Below are 23,619 nucleotides of genomic sequence, written 5' to 3' on the forward strand. Positions count from 1 at the left end.
AGTCTTTCACACTACCACTCAAAAGTTCTATGAAGTGTGCTCAACTGTTGCAAAATAATATCTAACGAAATGATCTCAAAATTAATATGTAAACACTTTCTAATTAAATAAAAATTGGAGCCAAGAAAGAGCCTACATACTGCACAACATTTTATTTATGCTGGTAAAAATATCAGTCTTTAAAAACCAGTCATCTTTTTTGTCCTATAGTAAAAAAATGTAAAAAAAAAAATAGGTAAAGTACCGAATTTTAAATTGTACATTATATATTACCATGTTAATACACTATTTCAAAGTATTGAAAAACATTGTTTAAATAACAACACAATGACAAACATCCAGTTAAATGGTAGTTTTAACATAGCTAAAAAGTGAATCCCTATAAAATTTTAATATGAAAATAAACATTATTTGCTTCAAAAATGGCTTTAGAGGGCTTAACAGTATATATTTTTGTTCACTAAAATGGAAGGTAGATCAATATCATGTAGATAATAAACAGAATAATTATGGTATTTGTACTTTTGTGAATTTATCTCAGGTTTACTAAGATTAAAGACAACAATACAATAGTTAGCTAGAAACTTCATTTTAGTGAATGAACTTCTTAAAACTACATATAAATGTTCAGAGGTAGGAAAAATACACCTTAAAATACTAATATAGTGTCTTTTAATTTAAATGTTGAGAAGAACTTTGCAAATATGTAGTAGAAAAAGTAATTTTTACATATGTTCCTTTGGTTCACTAAATTTCCTCCTTTTTGGCACTGACTCTTGACTAGAAGAATCAAAGTGATGGAGAACCTGTCAAAAGAAGAAAACTACTTAGAATACTTTCCAGTGTAAATGTCTTTATCTTTTGTCATGTCTCTAAGGTTTCTTTTAAAAAAATACCTAGCATATCAACCATAACTATTTTCAATTATGGTAAGGATACCTAGGTTATTTAAAAGTAAGGTAAAATGTATTACTGACATATGTACATCTTTTTTTGTGGGGTGTATGTGGCCAATAGGGATTGAACCCAGAAGTGCTTTACCACTGAGCTACATCTCCAGACCTTTTTCAATTTTTAAGACCAGGTCTCACTAAGTTACTTAGGGCCTTGGTGAGGCTGTCCTCAAATCTGGGATCCTACTGTCTTAGCCTCTCAAGTTGCTGGGATTACAGGCAATTGCCACTGTGCCCAGCTTATAAGTACATATCTGATGGCTGCTGAAAAGTAAATACCTTCAAAGTATAAGATCTTCATTAAGGTTGTCATAGAGGTTAGAAGATAGATATACATGGTATCCTCAAAACAGTCAAACATTTTGGGGTGATGAGAAGGGAAAATATTTTAATTTACAAATACAAAAACCTTCTACCTTGGTACTTCTGTAAGATTTAAATCATGTCTTGATTTTGTACTTCTGGTACTTAGTAGTGCCTGCTAGAAATTAGACATACACACACACACACACACACACACACACACATATTTTGTGCGTGTGGTATTTAAAATTGAACCCAGGACCTCGTGAATGCCAAGCAAACACTCTACCATTGAGCTACATACATACCTGTCCCTAGTGTATACCCTTTTAAGTAAATGGAAAGATGAATTAGGAAATTACTAATAAGAGCCCCTGAGTTATTGAAGTTTGATTTTGATGGGAAAAGTTGGACTATGCATAACAAATTTAATTATGATTTTGCCAAAAAATGAGGCTTAATACGTCTGGAAAAACTGAAGAACCAAATGTATTGATTGTCAGGTTATTTCATTTCATTCTTAAGTTATGTAAATTGAAAATAGTATTAATCAAGTATATTTTGATACTACCTTTTTTTTTTTTAAAGAGAGAGTGGGGGACAGAGAGAGAGAGAGAATTTTATTTATTTTTTCTTAGTTCTCGGCGGACACAACATCTTTGTTGGTATGTGGTGCTGAGGATCAAACCCGGGCCGCACGCACGCCAGGCGAGCGTGCTACCGCTTGAGCCACATCCCCAGCCCGATATTACCTTTTTTTATGTGTGGAACTGAGGATTGAACCCAGGGGTGCTTTTACAACTGAGTCACATCCCCAGTCCTTTCTATTTTTTTATTTTTTAAAACATTTTTTTAAATTGTTGATGGACCTTTACTTTATTATTTGTATGTGGTGCTGAGAATCGAACCCAGTGCCTCACACATGCTAGAGCCACAACCCCAGCCCTCTACTTTTTATTTTGAGATATGTTTTCACTAAGTTGCTGAGGGTGTTACTAGGTTACTAAGATTGGTCTCTAACTTGTGATCTTCCTGCCTCAGCCTCCTGAGTTGCTGGGATTACAGGCATGTGCCACTGTACCCAGCCTTTAATATTACCCTAATTTTAACATTTGATTTAAAAAAAATAATCTTTAAGTTTTTAGTTGTCTAATTCTAACCTACTAATGGTATGAAAATTTTTAGTTGAAAAAATATGAGCAAGTATCCCAAAAAAGACAAATACATTATCTGATTTGGTATAATAAAGTTCTGATTATGCAGCAACTATATAAAATTTAGGTCAAGAAAAGTTTTCATTCTCCTGAGATACTAGAAAATGCTATATTTTTTGGTAACTTTCTAAAGTTTCTAGTTTAGTTTTGATCTGTAGAAAGCTCAGACAAATTTGTGATCCAATTTCAGTTCCATATAAACAACATGACTTGGATATTATGTCATTTTTTTCATTCTATTCAAATTTTTCCTGACACCAATTTTATTTATTTTATAAACTTCTCTAATAACTTTAAATCATTCATGGAATGAGACAATAGCTATTTATGTGTAAAATATTAATACACTGAAATACTGCATCTTATTTGATTATATGTGTGGGGTGGGGTGTGTGTGTGTGTGTGTATGTATATGTGTATATGTGTGTGTGTGTGTGTGTGTGTGTGTATATATATATATATATATATATACATTTTTTTTAAACCCAGATGCACTTTACCACTGAGCTATATCCCCAACCCTTTTAATTTTGAGACAGGTCTCTTTACCTTACTTAGGGCCTCACTAAGTTGCTAAGGCTGGCTTTGAACTTGTGATCCCCTGCCTCTGCCTCCAAATCACTGAGATTACAGGTGTGTGCCACCATGACTGGCTTGTATCTTATTTTAAAATCACCTCATTTTTAGAACAAAATATTTTTGAACAAGATTTGAATATCAGAGCTCTGAGGTCTATTCAGGGATATGATCAAAATTTTTTAAATATTTATTTTTTAGTTGTAGTTGGACACAATATCTTTATTTATTTATTTTTATGTAGTGCTGAGGATTGAACCCAGGGCCTTGCACATGCTAGGCACGCTCTACGACTGAGCCACAACTCCAGCCCCATGATCAAATTTATTATGTTAATCTATAGTAGTGATATTCTGATACTTGGCTTTTTAACATAGGTTGAATTTTATTCACAATAGGTATGAACATTATCATAAGACTTACTGTTTTCCCAGATTCAGGTTGATTTCTCTTCCGATTTTCTTTAGAAGATTTTATTGGTGGATTTCCATTTGCCTCCACAAAGATAGAGTAATTACTAATTGGTTATTTCTCAAAGAGCAACCAATAGTTGATTTTTCTTTAAATGAATGACTACATGCATTTTTTTTAAAAAAAAACAGCCTTATTTAGATGTAATTCAGATATTATACAATTAACCTATTTAAAAGGATACAACTAAATGATTTTAAGTGTATCCAGAGTTGTACAACCGTATCACAATTTTAGAATATTTTCATCATCCTCAAAAGAAGCCCTTAGGGGCTGGGGATGTGGCTCAAGCGGTAGCGCGCTCGCCTGGCATGCGTGCGGCCTGGGTTCGATCCTCAGCACCACATACCAACAAAGATGTTGAGTCCGCCGAGAACTAAAAAATAAATATTAAAAATTCTCTCTCTCTCTCTCTCACTCTCTCTCCTCTCTCACTCTCTCTTTAAAAAAAAAAAAAAAAAAAAAAAAAAAAAAAAAAAAAAGAAGCCCTTAGATCCTTCAGTTAATACTGTTATTCCTCTATCCTCCCACCAGCCCTAAGGCTTTTCTTTCTCAACAGCTTTCCCAATTGTGACTTTAACATGAATGGAATCAGATGATATGTGAACTTTTGTGAATGGCTTCTTTCAATTGACATCATATTTTCACGGTTCATCCAAGTTATTGCATTTTACGGTTAATTCCATTCCTTTTTATGGCTGAATATTTCTTTGTAGGATTTAAGACAATTCATTTTATCCATTCATCTGCTACTGGACACTTAGATTTTTCCTATCTTTCAGCTATTGTGAATAATGCTGTACATACAGTTATTAAAATGAATACTGGAAGATGGCAAATTATTAACTGACATAATACTATTCTTTAAAATAACATATTTCTTTCCTCATGCTTGAATAATCCTTCCCAATGATAACCTCCTTTATGTATTTGTTATCACATATTTTAATTTCTTGACATTTCCTAGCCCCAATTCAGCCATGATTCTCAAAATTACAAGTATCCTAAGACTTCATCTCCAAAACATGTGAAATTGAAGAAATGAATTTATGTCCTTAAAGTATCTATTTTTTTTTAACATTTTTTTAGTTATAGATGGACAGAATACCTTTATTTTGTTTATTTATTTTTATTTTTAAAGGAGAGAGGCTAGTTTTTTTATTTCACTCATTTATATTTTTAATATTTAATTTTTAGTTGAAGTTGAACACAATACCTTTATTCATTTATTTTTATGTGGTGCTGAGGATGGAACCTAGGGCCTCCATATGTTAGGCTTGCGCTCTACCACTGAGCCACATCCCCAGCCCTATTTGTTTATTTTTTTGTGGTGCCAGGGATCAAACCCAGTGCTTCATGCATGCTAGGCAAATGCTCTACCACTGAGCCACAACCCCTGCCCCATCCTTAAAGTATCTTAACGTTATATTACAAGAAAATCTTGCCTACTAATTTTGTAAAATGTTTGCCTCGCTCCTTATATCCTAGTGAAGGATACTCATCCTAAATGGAAGCTGGCTAGGAAGAACATTTTGCTGCTGGAAGTAGAAATTCTTGGCATTTCTTTATTTCTTGTTTTCATCAGCAATTCTAACTTCCTATTTTTTTTCTAATATTTATTTCTTAGTTTTCAGCGGACACAACATCTTTGTATGTGGTGCTGAGGATGGAACCCGGGACGCATGCTTGCCAGGCGAGCACGCTACCGCTTGAGCCACATCCCCAGCCTCTAACTTCCTATTGAGAACGTGGGGAGAAAAAGACTCCTAAAAAGGGCACCATAATAAGTGGTGTTCTGGTAAAGGTTTAACCACCAACTATGTGCCAGAAACAAACCCTGAGGCATTTGTTGATTTCCAATCAGTCAATACTCTGTTCATGTCCAATATCAAGCTACCAACATGATATTACCAGATGAGGGGTTGGGAACAAATGTTCTAGCACACCATTGATAGAGTACCCCAACTTTGGATATATTATTTCATATTTTACAAAATGCTTTTTCTTTACCCTTAACCTTCAGAGTAACTTAAAGGTGTACACATTCACATATGCATTTCAAGATGAGGGTCTTACTAAGTTGCCTAGGCTGGTCTCAAACTCACAACTGCCTCAGCCTCCTGAGTAAAAGGGTTTAAACATGTACCACAGTACCCAGTTCAAATGTAAATTCCTATTTAGTATAATTCATACACAAAACTAAAACTGATTTTATTTTTGCTTAAGAACATGACATTCATTTAGTACAAGACATATATATATATATGTTAATCTTTTATGTATGTAAAATATTAATTTGTATGTCATTAAAAATACAATCAATTTATAAGACAGAACATGGGAATGTTCTGATAGTTTACGAAATTCCCTTGGGAGATTCTGAACAAGAGTATCACTCTCAAAGTTTTTCTTGGATTCTCCTCTCTAATGTACGTTCAGTAAAATTAACTATTCTTTCCTTTGTGCTTCTATGTATTCTATTAAGATTTCTATGATAGTCCTATATCATTTCTCGTTTGCTTCCAATTACCAAACTTTCAGCTAAAATTAGGAACTATGTGTTAACTAGGTTATATCCTCTGCATCTAGTAAAGTACCTGCCATATAATAGGTACATATTAAAAATATTCCAATAAATGAAATAGTAAAATAAACTCATATGTGGGGGGAAATTACAAGGTTAGAATGGAAAACAAACCTAAAACCTAAAAAGGCATTTACCATTTTATTCTGAAAGACTTTTCCACTTCTTGTTTTGCTTTCAGACACATCAAGTTCAGATGTTTTACTAACTAACTGCTCAACCTAAAAAATAAGTTACATAAAATTATATAACATAACAAAATACTTTCATATCATAATAAAATGGAGTCTAAAATTCAATCACATAAAATTTAGGGGCTTATTATATTAAGTTAATGAAAATCAATAATTTTGACTTGGCTTATACTGTTACAAACGGCACCAAAGTAAAGTTAGTAAGCTGACACTGTGCATAACTGACAATGTACTGAACTGAGACCGCTCAAATGATCACGAAGCACTACCCTTCCAGAAGATATGAACTTTAGCTCACTCCAATTTGAGAAAGGAGCTAGATAAAGGAACGTAGGTAATTAATCATCAATCCATTATTTCCAAGTTCATATGATCTAAATCTGTTATTTCAGAATTTCACTGTATTTTACATGAAAAACAAAATTAAACATGTTCTGCTCCAAGGCAACAAAAAATGTATTTTACAGTCCATATATAATACAAAGGAGGGTGGAATTAATAATTGCATAAGATTCTATCTAGCTCTGAAATTCTATGAATAGTTTAAGGTTTATTTAAACAAAATCATGTAATAAACTAAAAAATTTTCAACATGTAACAGGCAGTTTTTGTTAACAAGTTCTAAATACTTATTTTCTAAAAGACCCAGAAAATAGAATATCTGAGAAATAATGAAAAATCAAATAGTCTTATAAACAACAATCTCTTTTTAATATATATATATATGTTTAGTTGTAGCTGGATACAATACCTTTATTTATTATTTTTATGTGGGCTGAGAATTGAATCCAGTGCCTTGCATGTGCTAGGTGAGTGCTCTATGGCTGAGCCACAACCCCAGCCCCATAAGCAACCATCTTTAAAAAACAAACAAGTTAAAAGTTAGATGGAACTTAATAAAGTTTATACCTGAGAATGAGAAATTGAAAGATCTGGACTTTCTTTACACCTCATAATTTCATCTTCCTCACAAACTAAATTTGGTTCTGTAAGGGAAAAAAATGTTAAAGTGGTATAAAATTGAATTAATAGTTAATCTACATTTTTGTTAACTTCTTACCTCCAACTTCAGAAACTCCAGAGTTTTTTTTCTGCTCTTCCATTTTAGTTTCAAAATCAAAATCATCCTACATAATTATGTGAAGAAAAAAATGAACATATTTCAAAAAGAAATTTAAAAAATTGTGAAGTATTTATGAACAAATTTATTTTATGTGAAGGCTACATATAAAAGTACTACTTTGCTCACTAGAAATAAAAGTAATCTTAGAATTTGTATCACAAGGCAAGTTATTGATCCAAACAAAATATATATATTATATATACATATATTATATATATTTTTTTTTTAGAGAGAGAGAGAGAGAGAGAGAGAATTTTTTTAATATTTATTTTTTAGTTTTCGGCGGACACAACATCTTTGTTTGTATGTGGTGCTGAGGATCGAACCCGGGCCGCACGCATGCCAGGTGAGCGTGCTACCGCTTGAGCCACATCCCCAGCCCAATATATTTTTCTTTACTTTGTACTACTATTTTTCTTTACTTTGAAAGACTGCTTTAAGGACAAATGATAAAAATATACAACTTTCACTAAAATGCATGATGATTCCAAGAACCTTTAAATTTTATTACATGTATTGTTTGAAAGCACTGAATTAGACATGTTGTACAATATGCTATCACTTCTGTACCTCTAGAATTTTTTTTTTTTGAGAGAGAATTTTTTAATATTTATTTTTCAGTTCTCGGCAGACACAACATCTTTGTTTGTGTGTGGTGCTGAGGATTGAACCCGGGCCACACGCATGCCTGGTGAGCACGCTACCGCTTGAGCCACATCCCCAGCCCTCTAGAATTTTCATACAATGTTAGGATATACTCTGAATATGCCTCAACTTTCCTCAGGAAGTTATTAATGAAGGATAAGCTCAGTCATGGTATGGTAGATATATCAACAGGTTTAAAGTCCAAATTATAATTATTGTTCCCTTTGTGACATATGTGAAAGAGATACAAATATTTTAAAGAATGCTACAAAAATCCCAGCCATATTTGTGTTTAAAGCAAGACTAGGATTTAGGCTTTAGGAAAAAGTTTTCTTCTTTGAATTGGTTGAAAATTTAATTTTCTATTTGTACAGATGTGGCCACAGAGCCTAGTTCAGAATAGTGATCCTTTGTACATAAGTACTACAGTCATCATTTTGAATGAAAGAAAACATGAGGTAAGATTAGACATAATGTTAACTTTTGAAAAGAATAAAGTAATGATGACTTTCACTTTTGCTGGGAATGAGGCAACCAAAAAGGCTCTTTTATATTTTTCCCACTCACTCAACCAATACTGAGAATGCAATCTGAATGCTAGGCACTAAAGGATTATAAAATGTACAAGACACTTTTCCTGCCTTGCAGGAATTCTAAGATGCTTCAGGACTGTGACTTTACAGGCTCTGGAAAAATTAAAGTACTAGCTATACAAGTACTTAGTAGGGATACTGTAGAAAGGATTCTATCATTAGTTGGGGAACTGGACTAGTACAATGGTTTTCAAATTATGCCCTATAACCCTTGGGGTTTCCTCAGAGTACATTTCCAGAGTAGGTGAGGTGATGAGTGGCTGGGCCTCCAGGACTTTAATCAGAATAGTGTTTTTAAATTCTAAGAATAATGTTTGGACCAAGGTAAAAAATTTTAAAACTACAGACCTAGACTTTAAGGTCCCTTCAAACCTTGAGTTTATGATGATAATACAGTACTCATACAAATATTATTGAAAGCTAATAAATTCCTTTCTCAGAATTAAGTCAAACATTTGTTACTATTGTACTTTGTAACTCTTTAAACACTCACACTTATATAATGTTCTTGGTCATCTTCTAAATCATCTTTGTCCATTAGGATTTTTTGAAGTGGTGTTTTCAATTGTTTTGGTGATAGTATAGCTGAATCAATATTTTCCATTCGTTTTTTCTCAGTGGTCACTTTTACTTTGAAGGTGTGAAAAGGTGTTGGGACTTCTCCCACATTTAAGTACATAGGCTCCCCTTCAAATATTACTCCTTCACAATCACCATCCTTAAAACCAGGAGGCTGGTAGTCTGGGGGTGTAACTGCAAAAAAGTTAAGTATAAACTGTCCTGTTAACAAGATTGAAAAAGTTTTATTACTATTAAAATACACATACAGATTAAATTTCAAAGAGCATGGAAGGACTTAAACTGAAAAATACAAAGTCATCCTCCTACTATTCACATTTTTTTGGTACCAGGGATTGAACTCAGGGGCACTTGGCCACTGAGCCACATCCCCAGTCTTATTTTGTATTTTATTGAGAGACAGGATCTCACTGAGTTGCTTACTGCCTCACTTTTGCTGAGGCTGGCTTTGAACTTGCAATCTTCCTACCTCAGCCTCCCAAGCTTCTGGGATTACAGGTATGCACCACTGCACAGGCCTGTGCACATTTTATTTCCTAAAGATAACTTTTCCTTCCTTTCCTTCCTTCCTAGGATTGAAGGTAGGGACACTCTACTAGTCAGCTACATCCTTGGTTCTATGTATTTATTTGTTGTGCTGGGAATCAAACCCAGAGCCTTATATATGCCAGACACACATTCTACCACTGAGCCACAATCTTGGCCCTTGTTCTTTTTATTTTTATTTTGAGACAGGGTCTCACTAAAGTTGCTGAGGCTGACCTTAAACTTGTGATCCTTTGGCTTCAGTTTTTTTTTTTTTTTGTAGTTGTAAATGGACAGAATGTTTTTTTTTTTTGTTTATTTTTTTATGGTGCTGAGGATCCAACCCAGTGCCTCACACATGCTAGGCAAGCGTTCTTCCACTGAGCTACAGCTCCAATCCTGTCTCAGTCTTTTGAGTCTCTGGGATCAAAGGGATGGGCCACCATGCCTGTGTAACTTTTATTTATTTATTTATTTATTTATTTAAATATGGAACGCTTCACGAATTTGCGTGTCATCCTTGCGCAGGGTCCATGCTAATCTTCTCTGTATCGTTCCAATTTTAGTATATGTGTTGCCGAAGCGAGCACCCTGTGTAACTTTTAGCAAATTATTTTTCATCCCTGATTTGGTTTCTTTATCTGTCAAATGAGGAAAATAAGTTCCCTACCCTCATAGATTCACTGTTTATAAAACAAATTAAAGCATTGTAAAATGTTCAGAAAAGAACTGGCAGAGTTAGTATTTTCTAAATGTTGTTATTATAGTTACCTTATGTTCTACAAAACATTGTGAATGTAATAAAAGAATGTTTCATATTTACACAGGTTTTAGGAAATGCATGTCCTTAAAAAACAAATGAGACATATCATTCTGTTCCTAGTTCTTATTTTTTATTTTTTGGTACTAGGGATTGAACCTAGGGGCACTTAACCACTGAGCCACATCCCCAGCCTTTTTAAATACTTTAAAGACAGGGTCTCACTGAGTTGCTTAGGGCCTCACTAAATTGCTAAGGCTGGCTTTGATCTTCCTGCCTCAGTTTCCCAAGCCACTGGAATTATAGGCATATGCCACCATGCCTTCTTCATTTAATAATCTCTCTTAGACAATTTGCCAGAACATCCTTTGTTACCACTTGCACAGTATTCTATTCTACAGACGTACCATAATTTATTTATTCATACCTAAGAAAGGACACTCAAGGTGATTCCACTTTGTTCCTCTTTTAGTCAAAGCTATAATGAAAATTCTTATAAATATGTAGTCTTACATATACAAGTATATTCTCAAATTTTTTTCTAACTATAGATCTTTTAATTTAAAATTTTGATACTGCCAAATTTTCTTCTGAAAATGTTGCACTTATATGCATTCCCTCAAGAAGGTATAAAAGTACCTGCTTTCCCACACCTTTGTCAATAAAGGATTTACAAATTTTACCAATTTGATAAGTGAAAATTGGCATATCACTGTTTTATTTCCTTAATTATGAGGCAAGTTATACATTAACATGTTCCTATCACTAGAAAAGTGTATATTTTTATATATTTAAAGAAGTGTAATTCTGGCAACTTGGGAGACTGAGACAGGAGGATCACAAGTTCAAGGCCAGCCTGGGCAACTTTGTGAGATTCTTTCTCAAAATAAAAATAAAAAGGGGCAAGGGTTGTGGCTCAATAGTAGAGGGCTTTGGGTTCAATCCCCAGTACAACAAAACAAAAAAATGAAAGCGAAAGACTATTTTTTTCAAATCTTTCCTTTTCAAATAATGCTGTTATATGCAAAATTTATAATTTCAAAAAATATATAAAAATTTAGGTGCTAAAAACATTTGGAATGGTACCCAAACTGTTTTAATAATGGTATAGCACACAGGTACTGACTAAAAGAGGACATATTGCAAATAATACCTTCATCGTAGTAAAAAAGTTTCATGGTCAAACAAACATCATTAGGTAAAGGTCCCAGATTTTGCATTAGAATATAAATCTTGCGAATGAGGAGAATACTTGCTTTCTTGGTATCAGCAGATGACATGCTAGATTCATTGCTTTGATTTTTACTAGAAGAGAATCAGATATTAATTTCTTTCACAAAACTTGTGGCTTCTAATATCATAACTTCACATTTTAACTAATTGAGACTCTAATTATAGCACCATGTTAAGCTGAAAGTTACTATAAAATGTGTTTTAATGTCACTATTATAAAATTTTTAATATCACTATTAATCTCATTATTATAATCCCACAGTTAATTTTATGTAATATGCATTTTATGTAAGGTGTTTAAAGGAAATGATGGATTTTAATTATATTTCTAATCACTCAAGTTCCTCTTCACAATTGAAAATAGTATATAATTAGCTATATAATCTTCTTTGTAGCCACTCCAAGTCACTACTCCATTTGTATAGTCACATCTTGGTGGCTAATTAGGGGTTTGACAAATTTTAGAATTAATACTGAAATTTAGTTTTATAGTATTAATGAACAAATAATCTGTAAAATTAAAAAAAAAACTACAGAACAGTACCTTATAAAGTCCATGATTGGTCCACTTTTTGTGTACTTGAACTTAAACTGGTAACATTCTGAAATTGTCTTAAATAGAAAACATTGCCATTATGTAACTGGTACATAGTTGTGGCTGCCAAATGGTTATATACTGCTTTTTTATGACTCTTAACATTTAGTTAACAGTTTTTTCCAACATGTTGACCCCTATTGGTCCATTGACACTCTCAAGTCTTCATAGTCAATCCCTATGATCTGGATTTTGAGTTTCAGTCTAATTCTCCCAGTCATTGCAATGTGTTATGTGTATCAAGTGTTAAGAACTCTTTAGTAAGCAGGCAAGAGAGAGATAATACCTCAACAGAATGTGTTCCCCAAAGTTCTTGTATTAAACACTTAATCCCTAATACAACAGTGCTGAGAGGTAAGATTTTTAAGAGAGAATTAGGTCCAGAGGGCCTTTATTAATGGATTAATGCTGTTATCACAGGACATATTGCAAATAATACCTTCATCGTAGTAAAAAAGTTTCATCTATTGTGGCAGTGGGTTCCTGATAAAAGGATGAGAGTTTGAGCTTTTTTTTTTCCCCCCTCTTTCTGTCTCTTTGGGATTTTTCTTCCCTTTCTTTGTCTCTTTGACCCATGCTCTCCTGTCTTTCCATCTTCCACCATGTGATGATGCAGCAAGAAAGCCTTTATCAAATGCCAGTGGCCCCTAGATCTTGGACTTTGCAGTTTCCAGAATTGCAAAAAATTAATCTATCTTTTCTTATAAATTTTCCAATTTCAAGTATTTTTGCTATAGCAGCATAAAACATTAAGACACTGCCATAGCCAGGTGTGGTAGCATATGCCTGTAATCCCAGTAACTCAGGACACCGAGGCAGGATGATCACATGTTCAAGGCCAGCCTCAGAATTTAGTGAGACTCTGTCTTAAAATAAAAAATAAAAAAGGGTGGTGGACTTAGAGTGGCCCCAGGTCCAATCCCCAGTATCAGATGAAAAAAAAAAAGAAAAGAAAACAACTATTATGGTTTGAAAGTCACTATTAGAACTCAGAACTCAAACTGAAATTTAATCCTCAACCTGAGGTATTAAGAGGTGGGACCACGAAGGTCCTTTAAAAAGGGATTAGATCACGAGGCCTCTGCCCTCATGAATAGATTGGTCCATTCATGGGTTAATGGATTAATAGATCATCTCCAGAGCTGGTCTGTTATAAAAGACAGTTTGACTCTGTCTCTTGCATGAGACTGTCTCTTTTCATTATTTGATGCATGTGCCACCTTAGGATTCAACATAGAGTCCCCAACAGCAGGAAGGCCCTCATCTGATGTGGCCCCTCAATCTTAGATCCAAGTCTCCAGAACTATAAACTGACTAGGCCTTTATTCTTTTACAAGTATCCCATTTTTGCCATTTAGTTACAGCAATAGAAAATGAACTAAGATATACACTAAGCACAAGGTTTAAATCTTTACTATACTGTAACCATATGCAAGCCATTTAAACTTTGTTTTCCAACCTAAAAAACGGTTGGAGACAATACCTAGCTAATTGGTAATGGTAAATTTTATCAAATGGGATAATTTATACAAAGCCCTTAATAAAGTTCCTGACACACATTAAATATTCAATAATACTATTAGTACATCAGTAAAGTTGTTTATTTACTGATAGAAAAGTACACAACTATAAAACATATGGTAATAAACATTTTCAGAACAATTAGTTAGTTTTCTGAACAGTCAACTAATTTATTTATTTATTTATTTATTTATTTATTTATGTATTTATTTTAAGAGAGAGTGAGAAAGGAGAGAGAGAGAGAGAGAGAGAGAGAGAGAGAGAGAGAGAGAGAGAATTTTTAATATTTATTTTTTAGTTCTCGGCGGACACAACATCTTTGTTGGTATGTGGTGCTGAGGATCGAACCCGGGCCGCACGCATACCAGGCGAGCGCGCTACCGCTTGAGCCACATCCCCAGCCCCAGTCAACTAATTTATATCCTTTGCCCAAATCATGTGCTTTGTCACTATGGGCGTATATTAAGCATTGATAGCCAGCATGAATATCAGAGAAGATATATTCCTAATCCTCCTGAAGCTTGGAATACTTTGCTTTCTTTACGTGTCAGTGCTCACATAAAGAAAGGAAACAGTTCTCTTTTTTTAAAAAAATAAATTTATTTATTTATTTTTATGTGGTACTGAGGATCAAACCCAGTGCCTTATGCATGAGAGTGTTCTACCACTGAGCCACAAAAACCCAGCCCCCTATCTTTGTTTTTTAAATAAGTTTAAATCTGCTTTTCCCTGACTGTGTGAAACATTATATTTTAACACCTGTAATGTAATGGTTAAGCACTTAGAGACCATGGACAAGAAACCTTGTACCTAAATTTCCTAATCTATAAAGTGGAGATGATAATCGTAATTACCACATGAAGGCTATGATGAATAAATGAAAGTGCTCACAAAATCTAAGAACAGGCACTACTATAAAATATGCATTCAGGGCCTGCGGATGTGGCTCAAGCGGTAGCGCACTCGCCTGGCATGCGTGTGGCCCGGGTTCGATCTTCAGCACCACATACCAACAAAGATGTTGTGTCCGCCGAGAACTAAAAAATAAATATTAAATATTCTCTCTCTCTCTCTCTCACTCTCTCTCCTCTCTCACTCTCTCTTTAAAAAAAAATTTAAAAAAATGCATTCAGTCGTTCCCTCGTTTCTTATCTTCTCGTTTTCCCTTTCATTTCTTGTTCTGCCTCTCTCCTTTAACTGTAGTAGATGTGCCTCAATTGAGATGAATAGTCAAAGTTTAAGGATGAGTTCATTTTTTCTCAAAACTCATGTCTTTTGATAATTGCAGATAAGGAATATTGTAATTAAATGAGTCAGGCAATTTAGGTCATATCTAATAGTTTGTAAGCTTTGTGGGCTAGGATTAGTTACATAATTTCGCACAGTAACTGTATTTATCTGTTTAAACAGAATGATACAGGCCCTGACTCACTTCAGAAGACCTTTACAAGGTTTAAACATGAAAATACATACAAAACATGTTGATTAAAGCACAATTAAAAGCATAAAATATAAATATATTGTAGCTTTTAGTTATTTTTGATATTAGAAGCATTATGTTTCTTTACTAACTCAAGAACACGCACCTGAGGGTCTTCTGGATTGGTGTATACCTATTTAAAAATAATTTATAGTTGAGTTATCTGAGGTTAAGTATTCAAGAAAAAGTAAATTGGACATTTAAAGTAAAAGTATTAAGTGAACTCAGCAAAGCAAAACAAAAACAAAAATGACCACCCAAAATATTAGTTTATTACTTTTTTCCCATTGAATAGATCAGTTGTTTGAATAAAGTGACATAAGCAATTCATAGTTTTAGTGTCATTAATAAAGCCAGGCTAAATTGACAGTCTTTAAAAAAATAATATACAACTTAAAAATACTTACAGCTAGAACCACCATCCTTAGCTGAAATACAACAAAGAACAAAAACCTTATTTGTATCCTATAAAATAGTTTTTCATGATGGAGTACAAAAATTCTGTGAACTAATTCAGGAGCTGGAAATGTAGCTTGGTTATAGAGCAAAAGCTTAATATGTGAGTGGCCCTGGTTTCAATCTCTAGCATCAAAATATCTAAAACAAATACAAAAAACCTTTCTTATTTATTAAAGATACAACTTTATATCATATCTGAGGCAACACTTTACCTATGCTTCTCTATTCCACAAAATATCTATTTCTGCTAGATTTACTGATGGCTGAAATTCATGTCAGCATATTATTTAATTGTTTTAAGAAAAACAGGACATTACTGCCAGTTAGAAGAAAAATATATATTGTGAACAACATGTTAAAAGTTAGCAACATGAGTATGATTTTTTGGTCAGGGGATCCTGGGGCTCAAACTCAAGGCCTCATGAATGCTAGGCAAGCACTCTACCATTGAGTTATAACCACAGTCCCTAAGTACTGATTGTGAAAAGAGCAAAGAGAGCTCAGGGTCCTATGCATTTAATAAAGGGGACAGGCTTTGGAGACCATAGGAACAAGAACAACAAAAAAATCATAGAAATTATTCACCTAACTGATCTACCAAAAAATCTAGAATCATCATTGATTCTAATTTTTTCCTTATATTTCATAACCAATTCATCAACCAATCTAATCAGTTCTACTCCCTTATCTATTCTGAATCTCCTCTTCTGTCATCCTAAGTCATCATTAGTTCTCATCATTACTATAGTAATATCCTAAGTGCTATTCCTCCTACTCCCAACATTATTCTCCTTCTATACATATTCTTTAAACAGTAGACAGATTTTTAAACAACGTAAAACATAAATCAAATGATGTTATATTTCTATTTAAAATCTTCAATGACTTTTCTTTGCCCCTGAAATGCAAACTCTTTACCTATATAACATTGAATGCTCAGACTCAAAATTATTTTCTACGGCTCATCTCATGCCATTCTCTCCCATGGCATAATTGCTTTCCAGTCATTATGACTCTCATTTTCTTCCTGTAACTCAAATTGCTCTATAATTCTTTGCTGCTCATCCAGGAATATTCTCTCCCCAAATCAATGTCTGGCTGATTTCTTCTCATTCAGGTCTCAGTTCAAAAGTCATTTCCTCAGAGAAGTTCCTCTGATTATCCCATCTAAAGTATGTTCTCTACATTTATCACATACTTTTCCTAAAAAATTTAATGGCATCTAACACTATTGCAAAGTATCTATTGACTATTTTCCTACTATAAAAGGGACCCTCTTTGTTTTGTCGACCACTATTACCTTACCCTGGTCCTACCTAGAATATGCATCTTGCATATAGTAGGCACTAAATATTTACTATGCCTGCATGAGAAAGGTTAGGGACTATGGATAAAAATTCACCCTCACAATTTTGCTAGAACTGGATCTCTTTATAGATGTAGTATAAAATTACATTAAATATGTAAAAAGGCTTAGTCTATTTTTAAAAACTTCATTAAAATTTCACTAATTTAGAATTTGTTGGGCTGGGGTTGTGGCTTAGTGGTAGAGCATTTGCCTAGCATGTGTGAGGCCCTGGGTTCGATCCTTAGCACCACATAAAATAAATAAAACATAGGTATTGTGTCCAACTACAAGTAAAAAATAAATATCTTTTAAAAAATATTTATTCTTAAGTTTTATATGGACATAACATCTTTATTTTACATTTATGTGGTGCTGAGGATTGAACCCAGTGCCTTGTTTATGGTAGGCGAGCACTCTACCACTGAGCCATAACCCCAGCTTCATAAATATCTTTTTCTAAAAAATAAATTATTTATTTGTAGTACTGGGATTGAACTAGAAAAATGAACTACTTCATTTTTGAGATAACCCAGGGCATATGAGATAAGCACCCTGTCACTGAATTACATCTTGAGGCCAAGGAAATTTGTTTCTGAACCCTAATTAAGAAATAATTTATTAAATTATTAGTGTAAACAAGATTGTAAAATGCATGTGAAACTAATAAATGGACTATAAATTCATTAATTCTTTAAGTTAGTATGTGCTATTAGTACCAATGAATATTAATTAGCCAAAACCAGCTTGGCAAAATTTCTTTAGTATTAATTACATTAGGCTTAAAATGAGTTGAAGATTAGGCTTTAAAATATTCAAATGTTCAAACTTTTCAGTAACTCAAACTGGCCTATGCCCAAGTTAATTTAATGTTTTACTACATGTCAATTCCTATTAAATTTATAGAATATAAAATATAGAAGTAAATTTGTACTGAAAGACTTACATATTTTTTCTGTAAAGCATCATAGCATCCTAGCATCCTAAAAAAGCCAAAAATTCATTTTAGATTAAATACATTTCTAGAAAATAGATATTTTCATAAATTTCTATACTAGCTCATTACTAAATAATACCCAAATTTCTTTTTTGTAATATATTTTTAGTTGTAGATGGACACACAATATCTTTATTTATTTTTATGTAGTGCTGAGGATCGAACCCAGTGCTTCATTGATGCAAGGCAAGCACACTACCAGAGCCCCAGCTCCAGCCTCCAAATTTCTTATTAAAGCACTCTGCCATGGGCTCTTTGTCATTAAACTATGTTTTTTCTAGGCCTTTACCTTTTTTTTTTTAAATTTTAGACAGGTTCTTACTAAATTACTGATGCAGGCTTTGAAGTTGAGATCCTCTAGAGTTGCTGAGATCAGAGGTGTGTGTCACTGCGCTCAGCAAAGCAACCTTCTTATCAAAGAGCTTAAAGCAAGATGATGAATAGGTTGGTGCACATCTATAATCCCAGTAACTCAGGAGGATGAGGCAGGAAGTCTACAAGTTCAAAGCTAGCCTCAGCAATTTAGCAAGACCCTGTTTCAAAATAAAAAATATAGGGCTGGGGTTGTGGCTCAGTAGTAGAGCACTCGGCCTAGCATGTGCAAGGCCCTGGGTTTGATCCTCAGCACCACGTTAAAAAGTATAAATGAATAAAGGTATTGTGTCCAACTACAACTAATATATATAAAATATATATTATATATAGTATATAAATAAGATAAAAAATAAATAAAAAATATAAAGGGCTGAGGAGGTGACTCAGTTGGTTTTTTTTGTTTGTTTGTTTTGTTTTAATATTTTATTTCTTAGTTTTCGGCAGACACAACATCTTTGTTTGTATGTGTGTATGTGGTGCTGAGGATTGAACCCGGGCCGCACACATGCCAGACGGGAGCGCTACCGCTTGAGCCACATCCCCAGCCCGTGACTCAGTTGTTAAGGGGGCCCCGAGTTCAATCACTGGTACCAAAAAGAAAAACAAAACAAAAACAAAAACCAAGATAAAACATAAGAAACAATATGGCAGAAATATAAAATGATGATGGGGATGGAAGGCAACTATAACATATTTGACAGCTATCTGGAGGAGCTATAATAAGAAAATGAAGCTCCTCATTTCAGGCATTGCTGAGAGCCATTGCCAAGTAGGAATGATGCATCGAAATTTTCTTGTCAGCCTACCCCATGTTGCTTAGAGGAAGGACTCTCCATTGTGGAAATGGGCTTGCCTTTGGACCCAGGTCATTTGCAGTGACATTGCATGTATGCTTGAGTAAGGTGACCTTGCTCAAGGACCAGGGCGGATCTGGGTTTAGGGAGTATCCCACTCCTTAGGTTTAGGGCGTTCTAGGTTTAAGGTGTACCCTGCTGGGAATAGGGCGTATCCTGCTGCCTCAGGCACCTTGAGTTCCTGTTGAGTTCTCGTGGGATTCAGAGAGTATTTGGAATTCAGAGCCTGGTGGAATACGTGAATTTTGCCCAGAACGTGGATTTTGCGAGAACGTGGATTTCCCCAGAACCTGTGTGTAGAGTGCCGGTGAGAGTTCGAGAATAAAGAGTTGCTGTTTGAATCTACAAGGTGTGTGGTGGCTCGTGATTTTGTGCCCAGCCAGACTGCGGCAAGGCATGAAATAAAAGAAAAATTATATGCATAAATCCAAAGATCTGCTAAAACCATACCCAGTGTTGGGGCTGGGTATAGCTCAGTAGCAGAGCACTTGCCTAGCATGTGTAAGGCAATGGATTCAATCCTTAGCATCACATAAAAGAAACAAATAAAGGCATTCTATCCATCTACACCTACAAAAAAAATTAATAAAAAAATTTAAAAAAAAAAATGTTACCCAGTGTTAATCACAAAAATCTGGTTAAACACTGAAAGGTATTTAATGTACATAAAAATGTGATTTTGAAAAATCATTATTTATCTTTAGGAATTTTTTTTTCTTTTTTTTACTTACCACTTCACTAACTGTGTTGATCCTGGACAATTTTTATCTTCTCTCAGAATTTTGACACAAAGATCTAAATCAAAAACAAATAAACTCAGAGTTATAGTATAAACTGGCATGTTATTTTTATTGCCTTAAAATAGCACAAGAACATACACTACCACAAAGTTTTTAAGGCTAACCTTTAACTTGTGATCCTCCTGCCTCAGCCTTCCAAGTTGCTGGGATTACAGACTTGTGTCACTGTGCCTGGCCAAAATGTTTTTTATCTATTTACTTCATCATTGTAAATGTAATGTCAGGTGAAATTACACTAGAGAAACTGAAAAAAATTTTTAAAAGTAAGTTTTTTCAAAAGTATTGAATATACTTTTTTAAAACCCACTTAGAGGGGTGGAGGTGTAGCTCAATGGCAGAGCAATTGCCTAGTATGTGTGAGGTACTGGCTTTGATCTCTGCACTGCAAAAAAACAAAATAAAACAAAACAAAACAAAAACCATTTAGTTGCCCAAACAAAAAACTTGAACATGAATGTGGTGTCATATATGACAGCCAAAGAGAGAAAACAACCCACATGTTCAACTGTTACAGCCACTTATATAGTCAATGAATAATGGTACATTATTCAGTAACTTGAGGAATAAAGTACTAACATATGCTACTGGGGTTGTAATTCAGTGGTAGAGTGCTTGTTTAGCATGTGTGAGGTACTGGTTTTGGTTCTCAGCACTGCATATAAATAAACAAAGGACCATTGACAAATCACACTAAAAAAAATATTAAAAAGAAAGGCAAGCCAAAATAAGCATGTATGGTGGGGGGGCTGGGCTGTGGCTGGCTCAGCAGTAGAGCGCTCAACTAGCATATGCGAGGCCCTGGGTTTGATCCTCAGCACTAGATAAAAATAAATAAATGAAATAAAGGTATTGTGTCCAACTATAGCTAAAAAATAAATATTTTTTTAAAACAGCATGTATGGACATCATAAACATTAGGCTAAGTAAAAGAAGCCAGTCATGAAGGACCATATATTATAGGATTCCTTTCATATGAAGTGTCTGGAATAAGCAAATGCATAGATCAGAAAGCAGATTGGTGGCTGCCTATGACTGGGAAGGCAGGGGAAAAGACAATAGTGACTTAATGGGTATGGAGTTTCTTTTGGGGGTGATGAAGATATTCTAACATTGACTGTGGTGACAGTTGCACAATTTGGTGAACATACTAAAATTAATAAATTGTACACTTTAAATTTGTGAATTATTGGATATATGAATTATATTAATAAAATTTCTACTAAAATCACAATCTCTAAATCAAAAGTTACAGTTGTAAGTTCTGGAGATGAAGCTCAGGGGTTGAATGCTTGCTTAGAATGTGTGAGGTACTGGGATTAATACCCAGGACCAAGGAAAAAAAAGTTTAACAGCAAGCCAAGGGGTCTGGGGTTGTAACTCAGTGGTAGAGTGCTTGTCTAGCATGTGTGAGGTACTGGGTTTGGTTCTCAACCATGCATATAAATAAATAAACAAAGGTCCACTGACAACTAAAATATTTTTTTTTAAAAAGGCAAGCCAAAATAAAACCTTTTTCTATTTCGTACTGGGGATTGTATCCAGGGGTGCTTTACTACTGTACTACATCCCCAGTTTTTATTTATTTTTTAACTTTGTTTGAGAAAGGGTCTCACTAAATTGCTGATAATCTTGCTAAATTGCTGATGGGGGCCTCAAACTTCCAATCCTCTTGCTTCAGCCTCCCAAAATGCTGGGACTACAAGCCTAGCCAACAACATGTTTAAAAGAAAGTCTTAATATTACATTACCATCTAGATATCTTGTTCCATAAGCACACTCTGGAAATATTCCTCTCAAATACGTGATGCAGGATACTGAAACTGCTAACAGTCTCTTCACTAATACCAAAGACTGCTGCTCAGTTGATATCTTACTGGGAAATACCAATGCACTCTACAATTCAAAGGAAATTAAAACATCTTATTTACATTTATTGAAAATAAGGTTTCCTTGCACTTAAGAACAGATCTAATTTTGCATAAACATGATGATGTTCTCCCTATGAATTCCTCCCCATAGTGTTTAGAAATCCTGAGAATATTGGAATAGGTTTATAAAATGTAAGGATGTACTAGAGTAACCGCATAAAGGTACATGCAAAAAGTACTTAAGAATCTCCTTGCAAATTAACTGTAAATGCATAATACAGGGATAGATAAGATTTTCTCTTTAGTCATTGACTAATTTAATATAAGCTAACTATAATGCATCATCCTCCAAATGACAATTTTATATTTTTGAGTCATGAATATTTTCTAGTAGTAGACTGGTATGAACGATAATTTCATCAAAGCAATTGAACAGCATTCATTAATACCTACTGTAAATTAAATTTGAGCCTATAATGTAAAGAAATATACCAAATATATCACAGAATTCTACATTAGTTGAAAATTTTAGCAAATTTCTTTCTTGTTTTTTTTTTTTGTACCAGGGATGGAACCCAGGGGCACTTGACCACTGAGCCACATCCCTACCCCTATTTTTTATTTTATTTAGAGCCTCACTGAGTTGCTTAGTCCCTTGCCATTGCTGAGGCTGGCTTTTAACTTTTTTTTTTATTAGCTACACATGACATTACAATGATCTTGGCAATTCATACATTTGTATCAATTGGGGTATAATTTCTCATTTTTCTGATTGTACAGATTGCAGAATCACATTTTGAGTAAGGTTCTCATTTTGAGCCATTTGATAGCAAATCTCACATAAATGGATTATTAAAGTAATTTGTTTATTTAGTGCCCAAGATCGGACCCATAGTCTGTACATACAGCAATCATAATGTCTATTCTATTCTGCTGCCCAGCTTTTAACTCTTTATCCGCCTGTCTCAGCCTCCCAAACTGCTGGGATTACACATGTGCACCACCGCACCAGCAAATTTCTTCTATTCTTAAAGCGGGTATTATTAAACCCTCAAAAATAAAGTACCTAAGGCTTTAAGAAACAATAAAATCCATACATGTGTGTACTCATATGCATATACATATCTATACACACACACACACACACACACACACACACACACACACAGAAATAAAAGAACTCATACCATGGAAGTCCTCTGCAATTGTGCAGTGGCCATCTTCTGACAAAATACTTTAAATTCAACCCTGTGACACAAATATTAACTTTAACTTCAGATTTTAATTCTTACATTCTAAACCAGAATTTTATTTGAACAAATTTCAGAATTCATTAAAAAGAAACATAAAAATTCCCATAGTCTGTTGATTGCTAAGCACTTGCCCTACCAGGTTATACCCTACCCCAAGAAACTAGGTTTTTTCTTTTTTTTTTTTTTTTTTTTGTTGTGTGTGTGTGTGTGTGTTTTAGGTGCATCTCCCTATGTTGCCTAGGATGGTTCTTAAGTCCTGGGATGAAATGATACTTCTGCCTCAAGCATCCCAAGTATTTGGGATTACAGGCAAGCACCA

At 34.1% G+C, this 23,619-nt stretch overlaps 1 protein-coding gene across 1 annotated transcript; it reads right to left on the bottom strand.

Annotated features, from left to right (window-relative positions):
* Positions 1-725: 725 nt before the first annotated feature.
* Positions 726-23,267, bottom strand: HORMAD1 (HORMA domain containing 1; the record flags this gene model as incomplete). Its single annotated transcript, XM_081308185.1, has 14 exons — positions 726-806; positions 3,470-3,541; positions 6,239-6,322; positions 7,205-7,281; positions 7,356-7,422; positions 9,150-9,409; positions 11,674-11,825; positions 12,298-12,365; positions 15,456-15,482; positions 15,757-15,777; positions 18,100-18,136; positions 20,111-20,174; positions 21,928-22,072; positions 23,235-23,267. 14 exons carry the CDS (start codon positions 23,265-23,267, stop codon positions 726-728), a joined length of 1,188 nt encoding a protein of 395 aa, XP_081164311.1.
* Between the last annotated feature and the right edge of the window lie 352 nt (positions 23,268-23,619).

The sequence above is a fragment of the Spermophilus citellus genome, assembly GCF_964194105.1.
Source record: "Spermophilus citellus genome assembly, chromosome: 9".
Lineage (NCBI taxonomy): Eukaryota > Metazoa > Chordata > Mammalia > Rodentia > Sciuridae > Spermophilus > Spermophilus citellus.